Source organism: Lontra canadensis, unplaced genomic scaffold (assembly GCF_010015895.1).
Source record: "Lontra canadensis isolate GAN:19392208 unplaced genomic scaffold, GSC_riverotter_1.0 scaffold2, whole genome shotgun sequence".
Taxonomy (NCBI): Eukaryota; Metazoa; Chordata; class Mammalia; order Carnivora; family Mustelidae; genus Lontra; species Lontra canadensis.
Window position 1 is genome coordinate 40,784,750 of NW_022630996.1, and position 17,311 is coordinate 40,802,060.

At 35.0% G+C, this 17,311-nt stretch overlaps 1 protein-coding gene across 8 annotated transcripts in view; it reads right to left on the minus strand.

Moving 5' to 3' along the window:
* The window catches only part of TAX1BP1 (Tax1 binding protein 1), an 80,413-nt gene that overhangs the window by 24,002 nt on the left and 39,100 nt on the right, over positions 1–17,311 (minus strand). For 4 of the 8 annotated variants that reach the window (XM_032872596.1, XM_032872560.1, XM_032872542.1 and 1 more), the window contains exons 9-14: positions 11,128–11,352; positions 10,431–10,577; positions 8,852–8,975; positions 7,506–7,612; positions 4,272–4,397; positions 1,596–1,667 (exon numbers count right to left, since the gene is read on the minus strand). In XM_032872596.1, coding sequence (XP_032728487.1) covers positions 1,596–1,667; positions 4,272–4,397; positions 7,506–7,612; positions 8,852–8,975; positions 10,431–10,577; positions 11,128–11,352 — 801 coding nt within the window. The remainder of the gene's footprint in view (positions 1–1,595; positions 1,668–4,271; positions 4,398–7,505; positions 7,613–8,851; positions 8,976–10,430; positions 10,578–11,127; positions 11,353–17,311) is intronic. The other 4 variants (XM_032872586.1, XM_032872551.1, XM_032872570.1 and 1 more) reach the window with 3 other exon arrangements.

Genomic DNA, 17,311 nt, shown 5'->3' on the forward strand with positions numbered 1-17,311 from the left:
ACATAGACATCTATGGGTGTGCACAGAAAAAAGAAATGTAAGCATTGGGAATTATCAAGCTCATGAGAGTAGACACAAGATGCCCAAAATTCTTGCCTTTGCTTAGAATCTTGAATTTTATCATTGGCAACAAATACTACCAATCGTTTTTCGTTTAACAGGCTTGCTTCACTTCTTTTCAAGAAAATACCTGCCAAATACCCTACTTTGAATAACCAAATTTTGTCTATTAGTTATTCTTTTAACATGGAAATGATACCTTATGAAAAGAGCAGCTACTGCAGCTCACAACCCCAACAACTGCACAAGTGCTTCACCTTAAGATAACCATCATACTTCATTAGGTAAAAGTGCTCTGGGGGATCTGCCAATTTCATTAACACAGAATACTAAAAAGATGTACACTCCAAAGTCAAGCTTCAATAAGATTATTTTACTTTTCATCGTAAGTGAAACTGGATTTTTTTTTAACTGTGAATGCAATACTTAAGATGAATATGGTAACCATACCAATGCACTTTGGTGCAACTGCCTTAATTCAAAACATACCACTGCTTACACACCAGCATATAAATGTAACACAGTGGTGGGGGGACATATATACATACATACATATGTGTGTGTGTGTGTGTGTGTGTGTAAGTAACGGGGGAAATAAAGCAAATAACTGTGAAATAGTTTCATTTTATAGACCTCTAAAAGGGGATGGGGACCCCCTAAAGGAGCTCAAACCACACCTTGAGAAATGTTGTACTACAGCATGTTTTGTATTATAAATCTATGCTCTGTTTCAATGTCAGGTTATGCTACAAATCATTAAAACTTCTAAATTGTTTCCTAACACAAAAGAAAACCAGACAGAACATTATGTATATTTTTAATAATTCCTGAATTTAAACTTTATAAAATCTGTTTACTATTAAATACAAAATACATGTTAAATTTCAACACTTAAGCATTTTCCTCATTGTGTAAAGTAAAATATTTAAAAATATTATTTAGGGGTGCCTGAGTGGCTCCAGTGATTAAATATTCAACTTGATTTTGGCTCAGATCGTGACCTCAGGGTCATGAGATCAAGCCCTACATCGGACTTTGAGATAGGTGTGGAACCTGCGATCCCCTCTCCCCCTTCTCCTTCTGCTCCCCAACTCTGCATGTTATCTTTAAAAATACATCATTTTTAAAAATAAAATTATTTAACTGAAAACATTCTCCACTATGAGTACTAACATCTGTTTCAGTCTTTATTCATTTAACTTTTTTCAAAGCCACCCTCACATGACTGTAAGATGGGTGTCTTCATAAAGCTGTATTGTCATTCACTGTCATGATTTCTTTTTAAATGATTTATTTATTTGGGAACATGCGCAGGCATCTCCCCCCGCCGCACAGCTCTTCCATGCACAAGCAGGGGGAAGAGCAAGGATATCAAGCAGTCTCTGTGCTGAGAGCAGAGTCCCACACACACAGTGAGACTATGACCTGAGTGGAAACCAAGCACCAGAAACGTAAACAATCAAACCAAGCACCAGACACACATAAACAGACACATAGACACCCCTGAAAGATTTCTGAAGTACACTGTTCAATACCTTTTCCCTGGAGAGGTTTTCCAAACGAGAAGTTAGACCACTTATTTCTTTGTCTTTCTCTGCCAACTGAAGCTGAAAAAAGAAATCATTAATCTTTTTCACTATCTACTCTCTCCTTACACACCAAGAGTTAGTCTATATCATTCTATCAAAATTCCTATTACCATAGCCATGTATTTTTCTTGGTGTATTTCTTTGACATCTCTAGATTAGTTCTCATTATTGACCAACTTCCCTTACTCATACAACTTCTCCCATAGTTTATGTAAAATTTCACCCACAATATCACCCTCTCATGCTCTTTTTGTGTCTGCTTCTTCTTCACAATTGGAAATGTTGAGTGTTCTCCAAAGTTTCTTCTTCAGCTTCCCTCTATATTCCCCCCAAAACTTTTTTTCTATGCCTTCACAACTATAATCCCCATGGGAATAAATCACAAGTATTAACTCACGTGGCACGTATCTTTGTTCCCCAAGTTTCCCAAACCTGTCTTTTTAACAGATGGGTGCCATGTTTTCAGTGTTCTTTCCACACTTTAAGGGCAAAAGGCCCCAAGCCTACTTTTCTTACTTTTGTTAACAGATATTACCAATCTCAGAGCCCACTGTGACTGAAGCTAGTTTTGTTGTAACACTTACTCCTCCCTCTTCTTCCTCCACTCCCCAACATTTTCAGTCTCTTAAGTCATTCATTCACTTAACCATATTATGAATACAAACACAAACTTATTTTTCGATTATTTTTCCCTAAGGATGCCTTTCAAAACTTTCCTTAATAGACTCATGTCTTGTTCAATAGTAAGTGATCAGGTAAGTACCCAAGGGGGTGCTCTTTACCAAGTAATTCTGAAACTACTTCTAATTTTCTTACCTTCAAACACCTTCCCACCTATAAATCCTCTCAGGGTTACCCAACTGATTTCAAAAAGACCTAATGTAGTTGGGTACCTTTGCTCCTAAGAAATTCTCAGGAGCAAAGAGCACCCAAAATCCATTTTAGGACCCCCAAAACTGTGGCTTTGATCTAGTTTTTAAGTCCAATCTACTCCACCACAGAAATTAAAGTCCTATTACTCCAGATTGCCCAAAATTTCCAGGCTATGCTGCTCTCCACTTTTCGCCTCCAAACTTACATAAATGTTTTTCAATCTGCTTAGAGTGATGCTTCTTTCTTTTCCCAGCTCTGCTTTCCCTCCCCTCCAGTTTGGTCTTTCAAAGGTTGGATTTCTTCATGCTGAACTCCTAATTATTCCACTGGAAACAGCCTTATGGTACTTCATTAATTAGAATTACCATTCACGTAGAACATCATCCCATTTTGCCTTGTCTAGTGAGTATCTGTTCTAAACAGTACAAAATAAGGGGAAGGGCACTAAATAAAAAGCTATCCACTTATACCAGCTGCATAATCTGTAATGTTTAATTCGGATGCTCACTTTTATCAGGAACTAAATGAACTAAAAAATAAAAACATTACTTAGGTTCCCACAGGTTTGCAGGTGATTACCTGGGTCATGAATGTCAAAGAGTTGTGAGTATCACTATTCTACTTCTAACAATCCCTATTAGATTATAAACTCATAAAGCATACACAGCACTGTGCCTTATTTGATCACCCACATAAGAGCTAACATAGTGAGCGCTTGCTAGCTCTCTCTACATAGTAGGCTTTAATTTTACTATTTTTTCTAATCAATATGCAAAGATAAAACTTCATGTAAATTCAGTATTCACACTTAAGCAGCCAGCCATTGAAACAATATCCACAGGGTTCTCAGAAATAATGATCTCATGATTAAGTTTGGAATTTTCATTCTGACAGTAAATGACGATAAAGAAAAACTACCAGTAAAATTACCTATAATGTGCCACCTTCTTCAGTCCTTAGGGGGAAACCTAAATTCTTAGTGCCTTTAAGAACACCACATTTAAAAATTAGATCGTAAGTACAATTAGCTATAGTATAGCAAAGTTAAATCATTTAGAACTTCCTGGTCTTTAGTCACACACACAATATGCAAATTATAGTTACATATCTATTTCAAAATATGTTAACATTATACTTTATTCCTTAAAACAAAAATATTTTCCTACTAATTGGCGGAAACAGCCTGCTAATTTTTTTCTCTAACAGTCTTACAAATATCATTTACCATTTGGGCTTGTTTGTTGCCTAATGTTACATTGGCAAAAATAATTATAATTAAGATTGATCACTTTTGCAGTATTTTTTAGGATCACAAGTAACACATCTGGTGATCACTTAGTAACTTTTACATAAATTTTAAAATTACTGATCATATATTACTATGCTCCCACAAAAATGTAAAGGCCCTAATTTTACATACATGTTCATGTTTGTTTCTAAGTGAACAGGATAATGAAATGATCACGTTTCCTTAGAAACTAAGCATGATTTTAAAATATAATTTTAATTAGCCAACTGAGTGCATAAAAATTAAACCCACAATGGCAATGCATAGGAGTATTTATTTTCTCAGTTCACCGTTAATTGACTAAATTCACTCAACTAAATACACAGTATATTTTTATTTATACACAAAAATACAAATTCCAATTATCTATACTGAAACTGTCCATTAGATTGGTAAAAATGAACATATCCGCAAAAGTACCAGGTACACTGTGGTTCAAGCTATACAAATACCGAACTTACTCTGTAACTGTCCTCTACTTCAGTTAATGCTAGTTTTACACTTTCAGCAATCTTCACTTGTTCTTTCCATTTCAGTTCCATTTTTGCAAGTTCATCAGCATACTTACTGCATTTTGTTTTCTCATCCTAAACGAAATTAGCATAATTACCACAAGATTTTAAATCCAAGTAAAACCAGTATCTATATAAACGTATTTAGATGTGCTGAATGTTTCATTATAACATTGTTTGTTTGTTTTTAAGATTTTATTTATTTATTTGACAGACAGAGATCACAAGTTGGCAGAGAGGCAGGCAGAGAGAGAGGAAGGAAAGCAGGCTCCCTGCTGAGCAGAGAGCCCGATGTGGGGCTCAATCCCAGAACCCTGGGATCATGACCTGAGCCAAAAGCAGAGGCTTTAACCCACTGAGCCACCCAGGCGCCCCTCATTATAACATTGTTTTAACAGAGTAAACACTGAAATAACCAAATGTTAAAAAACAAAAAACAAAAAACAAAAAAAAAAACCCAAACGAAAAAAAACAAATGTCAGTGGAAGATGGGACAAATCATTTTAAATCTCTAAAATTGAACAGTATATATTTAAAAGAACACAGATCTACAAATTAACAAGTAAAAATGTCAAGATACGTTAACTGAAAACAGTATGCTGCAAAAACCAGAATATATAGTATAATCCTATTTTTAAAAAGTTAACAATTTTTTATGATCTCTATATAGTGCTGTGTAGAAAAATATAAAGTATTAGTATCTCTTATCTCTTGGAATCAGGATCATAATGGTACCTTTTACCATCTTTATTCTTTATTTCTATACTGCCATAAGATTTCACAATAAGCATTTATTACTTCTGCAACGGGAAGAAATAAAAACTAGTATGAGTATAATGACAGCTGTTTCCAGACATTGGAATTTCCTGACCAAGATAATCTCTAGGCTGACTTTTTTTTTTCTTTTTTTAAAGATTTTATTATTTATTTGACACAGAGAAAGAGAGCAATCACAAGCAGGGGGAGTGCCAGGGGAAAGGGAGAAGCAGGCTCAGGGCTGAACAGGGAGCCAGACACGGGGCTCAATCCCAGGACCTGGAAATCATGACCAGAGCTGAAGGCAGACACTTAAAAGACTGAGCCACCCAGGTGCCTCTAGGCTGACTTCTTATACACTGCTTCTCCTCTACAACCCAGAATGTTAACAAATCATGACAAAAGGGTAAATTGGGGAATTTCATTTTGAATGTCTTATATTCAAAGTAAAAGTTTTAAAATATGCTTTAAGCAATACAACTGAGGAAAAGTCTTTAACAAATGCTAGATCAAGTTAATATCCATTACAATACACACCATACATCACACCACACACAAAAATAAAATTAAACAGACCTAAATGTGAAAAACCTGAGACTATAAAACTTATAGAAGATAGGAGAAAATCTTTACAAGATGGATTAGGTAAATATTTCTTAGAACACAATGGAGCCTGCTTAAGATTCATTCGCATTCTCTCTCTCTCTCTATGGGGCGCCTGGGTGGCTCAGTGGTTTAAGCCTCTGCCTTCAGCTCAAGTGATGACCTCAGTGTCCTGGGATAGAGCCCTGCATCAGTCTCTCTGCTCAGCAGGGAGCCTGCTTCCTCCTCTCTCTCTCTGCCTGCCTCTCTGCCTACTTGTGATCTCAGTCTGCCAAATAAATAAAATCTTTGAAAAAAAAAAATAATAAAATGAACTCAATTTTTAAAATAGCAAAAGATCATAACTCTCCCAATAAAAAGGAATGAACTACCAATATAAGCAACATGGATAAATCTCAAATTAATTATGCTGAAAGAGGACCAAAAGAAAGTATATACTATATGACTGAATTTACACAAACTGTACAAAAGGTAGGACTGTGGGAGGAAAACACCTTGAGGAAATTTTTAACTTTAGCACATTTTATCAATAACATTATAAAATGACATTTAAAAAAATATTCATCTAGAATTATTTCAGACTTGATGAAAAAAGTTTAGTCCCTTATAAACAACTACTCCAAATTCAAGGGTAAAACTCTTCTAAGAAATCAATCAATCCTTCTACAGAAGGAAGGATCCTCTGAAGCAACAAAAATGTTTAAAATTTAAAGGATTTGGGGCACCTGGGTGGCTCAGTTGGTTAAGCATCTGCCTTTGGCTCAGGTCATGATTTCAGGGTCCTGGGATCCAGCCCCATGGGCTCCCTGCTCCCTTTCCCTATCCCCTGCTCATGCTCTCTTGCAATCCCTCTCTCAAATAAATAAAATCTTTTTAAAAATAAAGTTTAAGAGATTAATTATTAAAAGGCACTGACAAAATGTTTTAAATCAATCACTACAGTAACACTGAACTAATGTATGAACTTCATCATTCTATAGTTCTAAACATCCTTCCCCTCTCTACAGGCATGGAGAAACAGACACCAAAAAATTAACAAAAATCACTCACACAAACACAAAACACTTTTGCCTCCCTTTTCCAAATCAGGCATAAATGAGAAGCATTTTCCCTTTATCCTTTAAATACTCCAGGAGTGAACCCTACCCAAGATAGTTGCAAAACTGAAATGTATGAAGAATACAGTTTAAAAGAGTCAAAATAGTTAACATCATAAAGGCAACAGCTCATCTGATTAACATTCTCTTTTTCCACTTTGTAAATGTGGTTACTTTAAGATATCCTAAAATTCTTTGCTATTACAGTAAATGTAAAGAAAATACTTCCCTTTATGAAGTTCCAAGTTCAAGGATATATATTCAATGTATCCTTATAAGACAACCACAAACAAAAATAACCGATCTCAATTAATCACTTGCCCATTACCAAAAAGGACACTAGGTCAATAGAAAATTTTAGGATCATGATTTTACACACAGGCCTACATGAGCAGATACACAGAACAACCCCCTTTCATCATCCCAAAAGTGAAACTAAGAGGGCACCTGGGTGGCTAAGTTAGTCAGGAGGCAGCCTTCAGCTCAGATCATGATCCCAGCGTCCTGGACTGAGCCCCTGATGAGGCAGCCTGCTTCTCCCTCTCCCTGAAGCTCCCCCTGCCTGTGTTCTCAGTGTCAAATAAACAAAATCTTGGGGGGGGGGGGACCTAAGTAAATGGGTATGGGGAGGGGTGGTAAACACACCCAGAATTTAAAGAAAAAATCCAAACACAAAGGTAAGCTATTATATCTAATAAATCTTTCATTTACAAGAAAGCTAGCTTACCTGCAAGAGTTGTCTACATTTATTGTATTTTTCTGTTTTGTCAGCAATTTCTTTGGACATTTCACAGACTTGTCCCTTTGTTACCATGTCAGAATCTGTCTCAGCTATTACAAGGCAGAAAATATTAAAATTAAAACTTATTTTTGCCCCTTATATTATCTTCCTGTTCAGAATGACTTAAAGGTAAGTATACTGTGAAATAAATGGAATACTAAAGGAGAGAAATATTTGAGAACATCTATTCATACACTAAATAAAGAAAGATAATATAAACTCTACATGAGAATTTTTTATATGTTTGGCCAGAAACAAGTTCATATTCAATAATGAAAAGGATCATTATTTTTTTTAACTAAAAATAGTTCTGAAATGGCACACTTGTTCTTTTCATATAACTGAATAGACAGGGTAAGTAGAAAGCCACGCTCTCTGAAAAAAACACTTTAAATCATTTTTCTAGTCCTTCATTACTATTCACTTCATTACTATTCAAGTCTTTATTAAGTAAATAATTTACACAACACCACTCTAGATGCTACAGAGTTTGTACAGAAATGGGAAGTCACGATCTTATTCTACAGTGGCTGAATATAACTAAATATTTAATAGCATGGGAAGTTTACAATACATTTAAAAAGTCTAAACAAGCAATTACGCCAACACTATAGAAGGAAGTGTATTTTTATATACTCTAGTGCCAACTTTCATTATTGTCAAATCTTTAACCTAAGGTGGAAAAAAGAAAAATCAGGCTAAATGAAAACCTAGAGTTAATTCAAATCTTTCACGTTGTTTATACATTCACCATGTCTTTCTAATCTGTTCTCTAAGTTAATAAACTAATAATAATTTAATTTTTCCAACAGGTATACTAACCAGAAAGTACCCTAATGATCCAAAGAAGTTAAAAAAAAAAAAAAAAAAGGTAGTAGTAGTAGCAGTCGTAAAAAAAAAAAATCAACGGCAGATTTATCCCCCCCCCCAACAGAACCGTATAATTAAAGTTCCATAAAAATTCCATAGATTTAGTGGGCTATTAATTAAAAATTCAATCACTGGTTTTGGTCCTATAGCCTAACTGTTGCTGTAAGCATATAAGCTTACAAACTGTAGTTCATTTAATACTTCTGAATATTCTCAGGAAGATAAATACTAGGTTCACACATTTTGTATATTTCACATGCATGACTTTCTTACTTTTAGACCTACTTTATCATTGCCTTAATCCTCTCACTTACAAGAATTTTTAGAAACTCCCTTAAAATTCATATACCCAGAACAAGGCAGTATAAGTATCAATACTTGTCAAGGCAGGACACTACATAAAAGGTCTGAAAAATTTTTACCTGCAGAAAGTGGTGGTTTTACATCTATAGGAGAGGCAGTAGTAGCTGGGTCTGTGTTTATTGAGGCATCATTCACTTTTTGCTGACTCCCAATTTTCTTTGTTAAGACACTGTTGCTATTGGCCTATGCAGAATATTAACAATAAATTATTACAGGAGTTATATTTCCTTCCATCAATAATTGCCATAAAGAAATCCTGAGAAGTCCACAAAGCTGGTATTGTCTTGAAGGCCAACAAAAACCAAAGGTAACACACATCATTTTACTAACTGACCTAAATGTTACAAAAGAGAAAAACTTTATTTTGGTTTCCCTTGTCAAATCATCAAAACACTACCCAAAAAAAGACACAGAAATCTCCTAGGTCACCTACTACAAAGTCGTAATATACTTAACAGGCCCCAAACCCAAACCCATACATGTGGGTCAAACTCAAAGTATAGTATTTTTTCACAAAAGCCTTTCTAGTTTACTACATCCATTTCTGTGAAAATATCTGTTCTGGGCACCTGGGTGGCTCAGCTGGTTAAGTACCTGACTTCAGCTCAGGTCATGATCCCGAAGTGCTGGGATTAAGCCCCATGCTGGGCTCCATACTTAGAGGGGAGTCTGCTTCTCCATCTGCACCCCCCACCCCACTCATGATCTCTAATAAATAAATAAAATCTTTATTTTTCAACCTGAGCTGAAAACAGACGCTTAAACAACTAAGCCACCCAGGCGCCCCTAAATAAAATCTTGGGGGGAAAAAAATCATTTGTACCATATAGAATACAAATAAAACAGTGTTTACAATAAATTTTGTTTGCAAAGAGAACCTCGTATCAACTACAGGTTTTAAATATGTTTCTCCACTTCCAGCATTCCATTATATAGCAAACCTTATATCAGGTACAATTTAAGGACCCACATTAAAACACATATCAAAACAGAAATAATTTCTTCTTCATTAAAATCTGCTTACCCACTCTCAAATGGAATATAAAACAACTAGCTAACATTAACTCGTCCTAATCTAGTGATTATGAATAGGATGGAAGAACCCAACAATGAAAACTGAGAAAATATCTATTACCCTGGGGATAACCAATGGTGAATCGCACTGAGGACAAGCATCACTGTTGTAAGGAGCGATCCAATACGTATAGTTTTTAAGTGAAGACATTTATCAGGAATTTAGAGCGAAATGGTCAAGTAAAAAGGACCTCGCTCCTGTTTTCTTTTGCCTGCTGCTGCCCTTGCTTCCTTTGTTGGTTTTCCAGAAAATAAAAACTCCAGATCAAAAAAAGTATGTATCATTACAATATTAGACCAAAGACTTCAAATCAGACCAATGACTTCAAATCAGCAGAGATAAATTATATTCAAAAGGTTGATATTTAGAGTATTATAAATCTGGGGGCACCTGACTGGCTCAGTTGAAAGAGTATATGACTCTCGATCTCAGGTCATGAATTAGAGGCTCATGAGGGGTACAGAGATTACTTACATAAATAAAACTTCAGAATATTATAAATGTGATTTGTAAACAAAAATAGTGATAAAAGAAGTATCAGGTACACATTAAACTGTCCTTACTGATTGGTCTGAAAGTTTGTTTATTTGTTTTTGGAGCCTCTGGCATTCCTTGAATTTTTCTTTATAATGATCTGCTGCCATCTGAAGACGAAGTTTCAAATCTTCAACTTCTCTTCTCAGTTCATGTTCCAGTGTATCAGTCTTTTCCTATGACAAAAATACACACACACTTCCGCTTAAAAAAAAACAAAAATGTTTAAAAATCTCCTATATCATAATGTAAAACTAATCCCAACTTCATTTTCGCTTTTTTCTTTCTGGCTTTTAATTTTATTTGTTTTAGAGTTTTGGCAACAGAGCTACATTAGCTCCTAATAAATCCAGCTTTATATTCTTAGGACTAAGGCTCATTAAAAAACTAGAGAAGAAAATCTACCTCCAGAGGAGTAAGTATTACCCTGTTAAATAACCATAATACCACTTTATGAAGCTAATAAATAAGAAATTCCAAACAAAGTAATATATAACTGACATCAGAAAGTTTAACAATAGAGCAGTTCCTACTAACCATTAGGCATTAGCCTACCTACATTTTCCTTAAAGTTACATTAATTTCCACTGAAGAAGTTATAATGACTAAATGAAATGAAGAGAAATTTAAATTTCTGTGATAAGGAATCTGACCTATTATGACATACCTATTAAGCTTGTAGTGAGTTTCTGATCAAATGAATAATCAAAATTAACCCACTTTTACCTGGTCTTTCTTCAGAGAGTTCAGTTTAAGTTCTGCCACTGCATCAGCTAACTGCTTTTTTACTTTCTCATTTTCCAAGCGTGCAGTATGCAGATCTGCCATTGTTTTATCTCGCACATTTACAGCATCACTAAGTTCTTTAGCCAGAAAGACAACTTCTTGCCGAGTTGCCTGAACCTGCTCCTCTGCTTTACGAAGTTGCTCCTTTAAAGAAAAGGTATCCTCCTGAAGAAAAGTAGATAAATATATTTACAATAAAACCATTAAATTAAAAAAAGCAGAAACCATTTTTAGTATTTCAACACATCCAAAATTTTAAATTGTTTTCTTTTTTTTTTTTTTTTTTTTAAGATTTTACTTATTTGACAGAGAGAGAGATCACAAGCAGGCAGGCAGAGAGAAGGGAAGCACGGAGAGCCCAACGTAGGGCTCAATCCCAGGACCCCGACCGAGATCATGACCTGAGCCAAAGGCAGAAGCTTACCCCACTGAGCCACCCAGGTGCCCTAAATACTGTTTTCTATTCATAACTTCGATGAAGCACATAAACCTATAAAAAACATAAGGACTCCATGTTACAGTCCCCATTTAACAACACAATGCACTCAGTATCTCTACCACATTAAACACGCGTAAACTGAAGTTCAGAAGTTAAGCAACATGCCCTGTATTTAAAAGCCCTGACTTAAACGGAAATACAAATGAAAGTTCCTGTCCCCAAAAATCTCTAAAAGCTGGAACTACTGACCCTAATGAGCACCTCGTTTATGATTACCAATAAAAATAATTTCAGAGAGTTCTCTGTAATTCCAAAAATTCTGGTTAAAAGAAGTCTATTAACTAACCTAAAACATACCCAATGTATCAATATACCATCACATATCATTATGAAAACAGGACAGATTTAGAACTTCATTCTAAAAACAAAATACTGATATGCAAATAACAAAGAAAAGGTACTGGGAAAATGAAAAGTAATTAGCCCCTCTTAACAAACCTAAAAGTATCTTTAAAAAGTTAAAATTGAGGGGCGCCTGGCTGGCTCAGTGGGTTAAGGCCTCTGTCTTCGGCTCAGGTCGTGATCCCAGGGTCCTGGGATCAAGCCCTGCATTGGGCTCTCTGCTGTGCCAGGAGTCTGCTTCCTCCTCTCTCTCAGCATGCCTCTATGCCTACTTGTGATCTCTCTCTGTCAAATAAATAAATAAAATATTAAAGAAAAAAAAAGTTCAAATTGATTAAAAAAAAAAAAAAAAAAAAAGAGGGGCACCTGGGTGGCTCAGTCAGTTAAGCATCTGCCTTTGGCTCAGGTCATGATCCTAGGATCCTGGGATGGAGCCCCATGTTGGGCTCCCTGATCAGTGGGGTATCTGCCTCTCTCTCTCACAAAAATAAAATTTTTAAGAAAGAAAGAAAAGAAAAAAAAAGGGAAAGAAAAAGTTAAAATTGCTATTCCTTTAATATTAGGACCCCAACAAGTCCAGTTTATTCAACTTTCCTATTTTTATCTCTGTACTAAAAATAACAAACTCAGAAAAAGTGCAACCCATTCTTGGGTTTTTAAACTGTTAGCTCCTGGGCACCTGGCTGGCTTAGTTGGTGGAGCACATGGCTCTTGATTCTAAGGATAGTGAGCCCAAGCCCTTGCTGGGCATGGAGCCTACTTAAAAAAATAAATAAATAAAAATAAACTGTTAGCTCCTTAGAAGGAAATGACTATGTAATGCTGAAGTGGAAGAAATCTTTGCAGATATAATATTAATAGATCTAACTATGTAAATATCATCAGTTTCTCTGTCAAAAGGGAAGATAACAAAAAACCAGAGGAAATTGTTTGGAATATATTTTTTTAAAAGGTACAATAATACTCTGATATAAATACATTTTCTAATCAGTAAGGAAAAAACTCTCCAAACCCCCCCCCAAAAGAAACAAAAACAAAAACAAAACAAAACAAAAAAAACCAACCCCAAAAATTGGGGAATGGCAGGACTGTGATTTTTTTTTTTTTTTTTTTTTTTTTTTAAAGAAATGGCCAGGGATGCCTGAGGGGCTCGGTAGGTTGAGCCGCTGCTTTCAGCTCAGGTCATGATCCCAGATTCCTGGGATTGACTCCCACATTGGGCTCCTTGCTTGGCAGGGAGTCTGCTTCTCTCTCTACCTCTGCCTGCTTGTGCGCTAGCTCCCTAATAAATAAATAAAATCTTAAAAAAAAAAAAAGTAATAATAATAAAGGAAATGGCCATTATGCCATTATGCATATAGAAATATATTCAACTCATCAACAAAGAATTTAAATACAATTTTATTTCAACTGACAAAGATTCAAAAACCAGAATATTCCAATATTTGGACGACTTTAGGAAATTAACATTTATAAACAAGTGGACTATGTACCTGGTAAGCAGTATAAAGTTTCTTATCAGAGTTTTGCAACATGCACAACTTTTAAAAAGCACATTAACTTTTGGTCTAGCAACTTTTATTTTCATGAGTTTCTAAGAAATTTATTTAGCTTTACAAGGATGCAGTACAATTATTAAAATGAAAAATTATTAAAAATAGAAAGTATGTAATTCAAGAATTTATTATAAATTCTGCAGTATATGCTTTATACAATGAAAGTCTCTGCTCCCATTACAAACAGAAGTATATACAATGCTGGGGGTATTTTTTTGAAAAGCTATTTAACTATGAAATTTATTCTGGTATGTACATATGCCTACATAACTGTACAAGGAGGTTTACAGCAGCACGCTTATAAAAGCTAAGGACTATACACAACTAAAAACAACTACATACTACATGGCTATAAATAAAATAAGGGATACTATGCAGCTGTTAGTGAACGAGGAAGATCTATATGGGAACCCATACAGAATGTCCAGATACTCTATAAAATTTTTTTAAAACGGTTTTATTGTTTTTATAAAAATATAAATTCTCTATGTACCTTCATAGATTTCTAGGAAAATTAAAAATTCTGTAAGACATATATGGGAAAGGATAAAGGTTACTTTTACTTTGTACCCTTATATATTATTTGAATTATGTTATAACCATGACCTTGTACTGCTTTAAAAAACAATTTTTTTTGCATTTTAATGATTAATGGGGCTCCTGGCTGATTCAGTTGGTAGAGCATTTTACTCTTGATCTTGGGGTTATGAGTTGAACCCTGTTGGGCAGAGAATTTTAAAAAAAAAAGTTTTAACAATTAAAGAGTCAATTTTTCCAGGTATTTCTATACCTGTGATTTTCCTTACAGAGGTTTTATGCAGAAAAAGATGCCTAGAGAAAATTTTAGCATCTTAATAAATAAATCAAATGTATGTTTTACCTCTGTGTTTGCAATGTGCTATATTAAAGACACAGTGTTAATCATTAATTCTAAATGTGATGCACAACTGATGTTTTAGGTGTTACAGTAATTATATCTGAGTATATTTAACAGTAAACTACTGCAAATGATGTAATACTCATTCACAAGAGTTAAGAAATAAGTCAAAGTAAAACTGCCCAATGTAGTATTACCCAGCCATTTAAAAAAAAAAAAAAAGTTCGAAGATCTCCATGAACTGATGGTGGAGTAACTTTTTTCAGTTTATACTGTTCAATTTTTAAAAAGCAAGGTGCAAAAAGTATGTATAGCATGGCAGCTTTTTCCTTTTTTTGAGGAAGAAGGGAATATGGAGGGATGGGGTAACTGGGTAATATAATGAGCACTGGGTATTTTATAAAGACTGAAAGCATATACCTCTGAAACCAATAATACATTATACATTAATCAATTTAAATGAATTTAAATAAAAAATTGAAAAAGAAAAAGAAGAAAGAAGGGAACAGAAAAGTTTTTTTTTTTTAAAGATATTTATTTGACAGAGAGATCACAAGTAGGCAGAGAGAGGGGGAAGCAGGCTCCCTGCTGAGCAGAGAGCCTGAGGCAGGGCTTGATCCCAGGACCCTGAGATCATGATCTGAACTGAAGGCAAAGGGTTTAACCCACTGAGCCACCCAGGCACCTTTGCACATATTTATTTTTGTGGAAAGAAACAGGATAAACTGTAAACTAATGAAAATGTTTACATATAGGTATAAGAAAGGGTTTTTTTTTTCTTTTAGGAAAGAGACAGTGAATTTTATTATAAGTATTTCCATTTTTGAATGATGCAATTATTTAACAATCAAAACACAAAATTCAATCAAAAGGTTAAGAGAATAAAAACTAATCTTAGAATTAAATACTAACAAAAATGCAGACTGTGTAAAAATTCATTACCCATTAATATGTTAAAAAGTTTATTCAAGTAACTTTGAACACAGTACTATGTACATCCTTACTGAAATAAATTCTTAGCAAAAGGATTGGGAAGAACTTAATTTAAGAGACACACTGTTGGGAATGGCACTGGTGTAAGATTTCTGAAACTACTGGTGTATGTAACAGGGTAAAATACATGAATATATATATAATGATGTTTTGGAAACAAAGGCTCTCACACTGAAAGAAGAGATAAATATGGAACGGAGGAAGGTAAGGAAGAACCCTAAAATACTGGATTTGAATTGAAGAAAACTATATAAAGTCTTTAAATGTCTGTCCAATGGAAGTACAAAGAAGCAATGACCCCTAGTAGCAACAGGATCCAGTATAAAAATATCAAAATTCTATTTGGCTTCAAAATACCATTCCCCACTGAAAAAAACCAGGGCTCCTTAGAGAAATAAATGCCAGTACAGGTGTGGGACAGAACCTAAAGCTTAATATACAGTTGTTTCACAAAGCCAAGAAATATTCAAAACATTTATGAAAAAGAGGGGTTGGGGCGCCTGGGTGGCTCAGTGGGTTAAGCCTCTGCCTTCGACTCAGGTCATGATGTCAGGGTCCAAGGACAGAGCCCCACATCAGGCTCTCTGCTCAGCAGGGAGCCTGCTTCCCCCCCCCCGCCTACTTGTGATCTCCCTCTGTGTGAAATAAATAAAATCTTAAAAAAAAAAAAAGACCGGTGGGTGCATGGCTCAGTCGGTTAAGTGCCCAATTCTTGGTTTGGCTCAGGTCATGGTGTCAGGGTCCTAAGATCAAGCCCCACATCAGGCCCTGTGCTCAACATGGAGTGTGTTTGAGATTCTCTCCCTCTTCCTCTGCAGCTCCCCCTCCTAGTACATGTACACGATCTAAAGCAAATAAATAAAATCTTGAATTTAAGGGGGGGGGGGGGAAGGTCTGGAACAGCTTCCCCCCAGCTAAGTATGGGACAATCTGGGTATGAAAAAGAGTTAATAATGATGATGTACGATATACTGAACAAAAAAGAATCCCCAAGTCCACAGTAATATGAAAAAAGAGAGAGGGCAGCAAAACCTCATTATAAAAGAATACCTACTAATAAATGTAGAAGAAATGATAAAATTTTTTAAACCACCATTTTGTAATCATTAATAATAATTGATAAATGTGAGGATCATCAAGGATAAAAAAATCACTGGGTGAAAGGCTACTGGGGAACAGGACTGTCACATGATCTCAAAGTATTATCCTACATATTATTCAATACAAAGAGGGGGAAAAAGCACCAATATGATGGTTTCAGTCAAACATAACTTTAAACAAATGATTAAACCTAACATCAAGAACGAAACTGACATTATATGTCTTTTGATAACACTGCAACAGAATGTACAAAACATCTATGCCTTTTCTTGCCAAAAAAGGTTTCACCTGAATCCAGCCATGAAGAAATGATAAATAAATATGGAGTACAGACCATTTTCTCAGACGAGTCTGAATTCTTCAAAAATATCAAGTGTCATAAAAAAACAAAAGGTATAGAGAAGCTATTCTAGATTAGAGCAGACCAAGAACACAGTAATTGGGTGATCTTTATTTCCCCTGGGCCAAGAAATTTTAAAGGTTATACAGAAATATATTTGGGACAATTTGAATGCACTAAAACTACATACAGGAAGGAAATATTATCTTATGAATGTTAAATTTCTTAGGTATGTTAATGGTTTGATGGTTATACAGAATAATGTACATGCTGACAGGGAGACATGCTAATGTATTTAGGGTGTAATGTTGAATGCCTCCAGATTTGTACTTTTTCAAAAGAAAGGCTTGGGGAAAGGAAAGATTAAAAATAAAAACCACTCAATTGCATACATTTAACAGACACACGTTTTACAC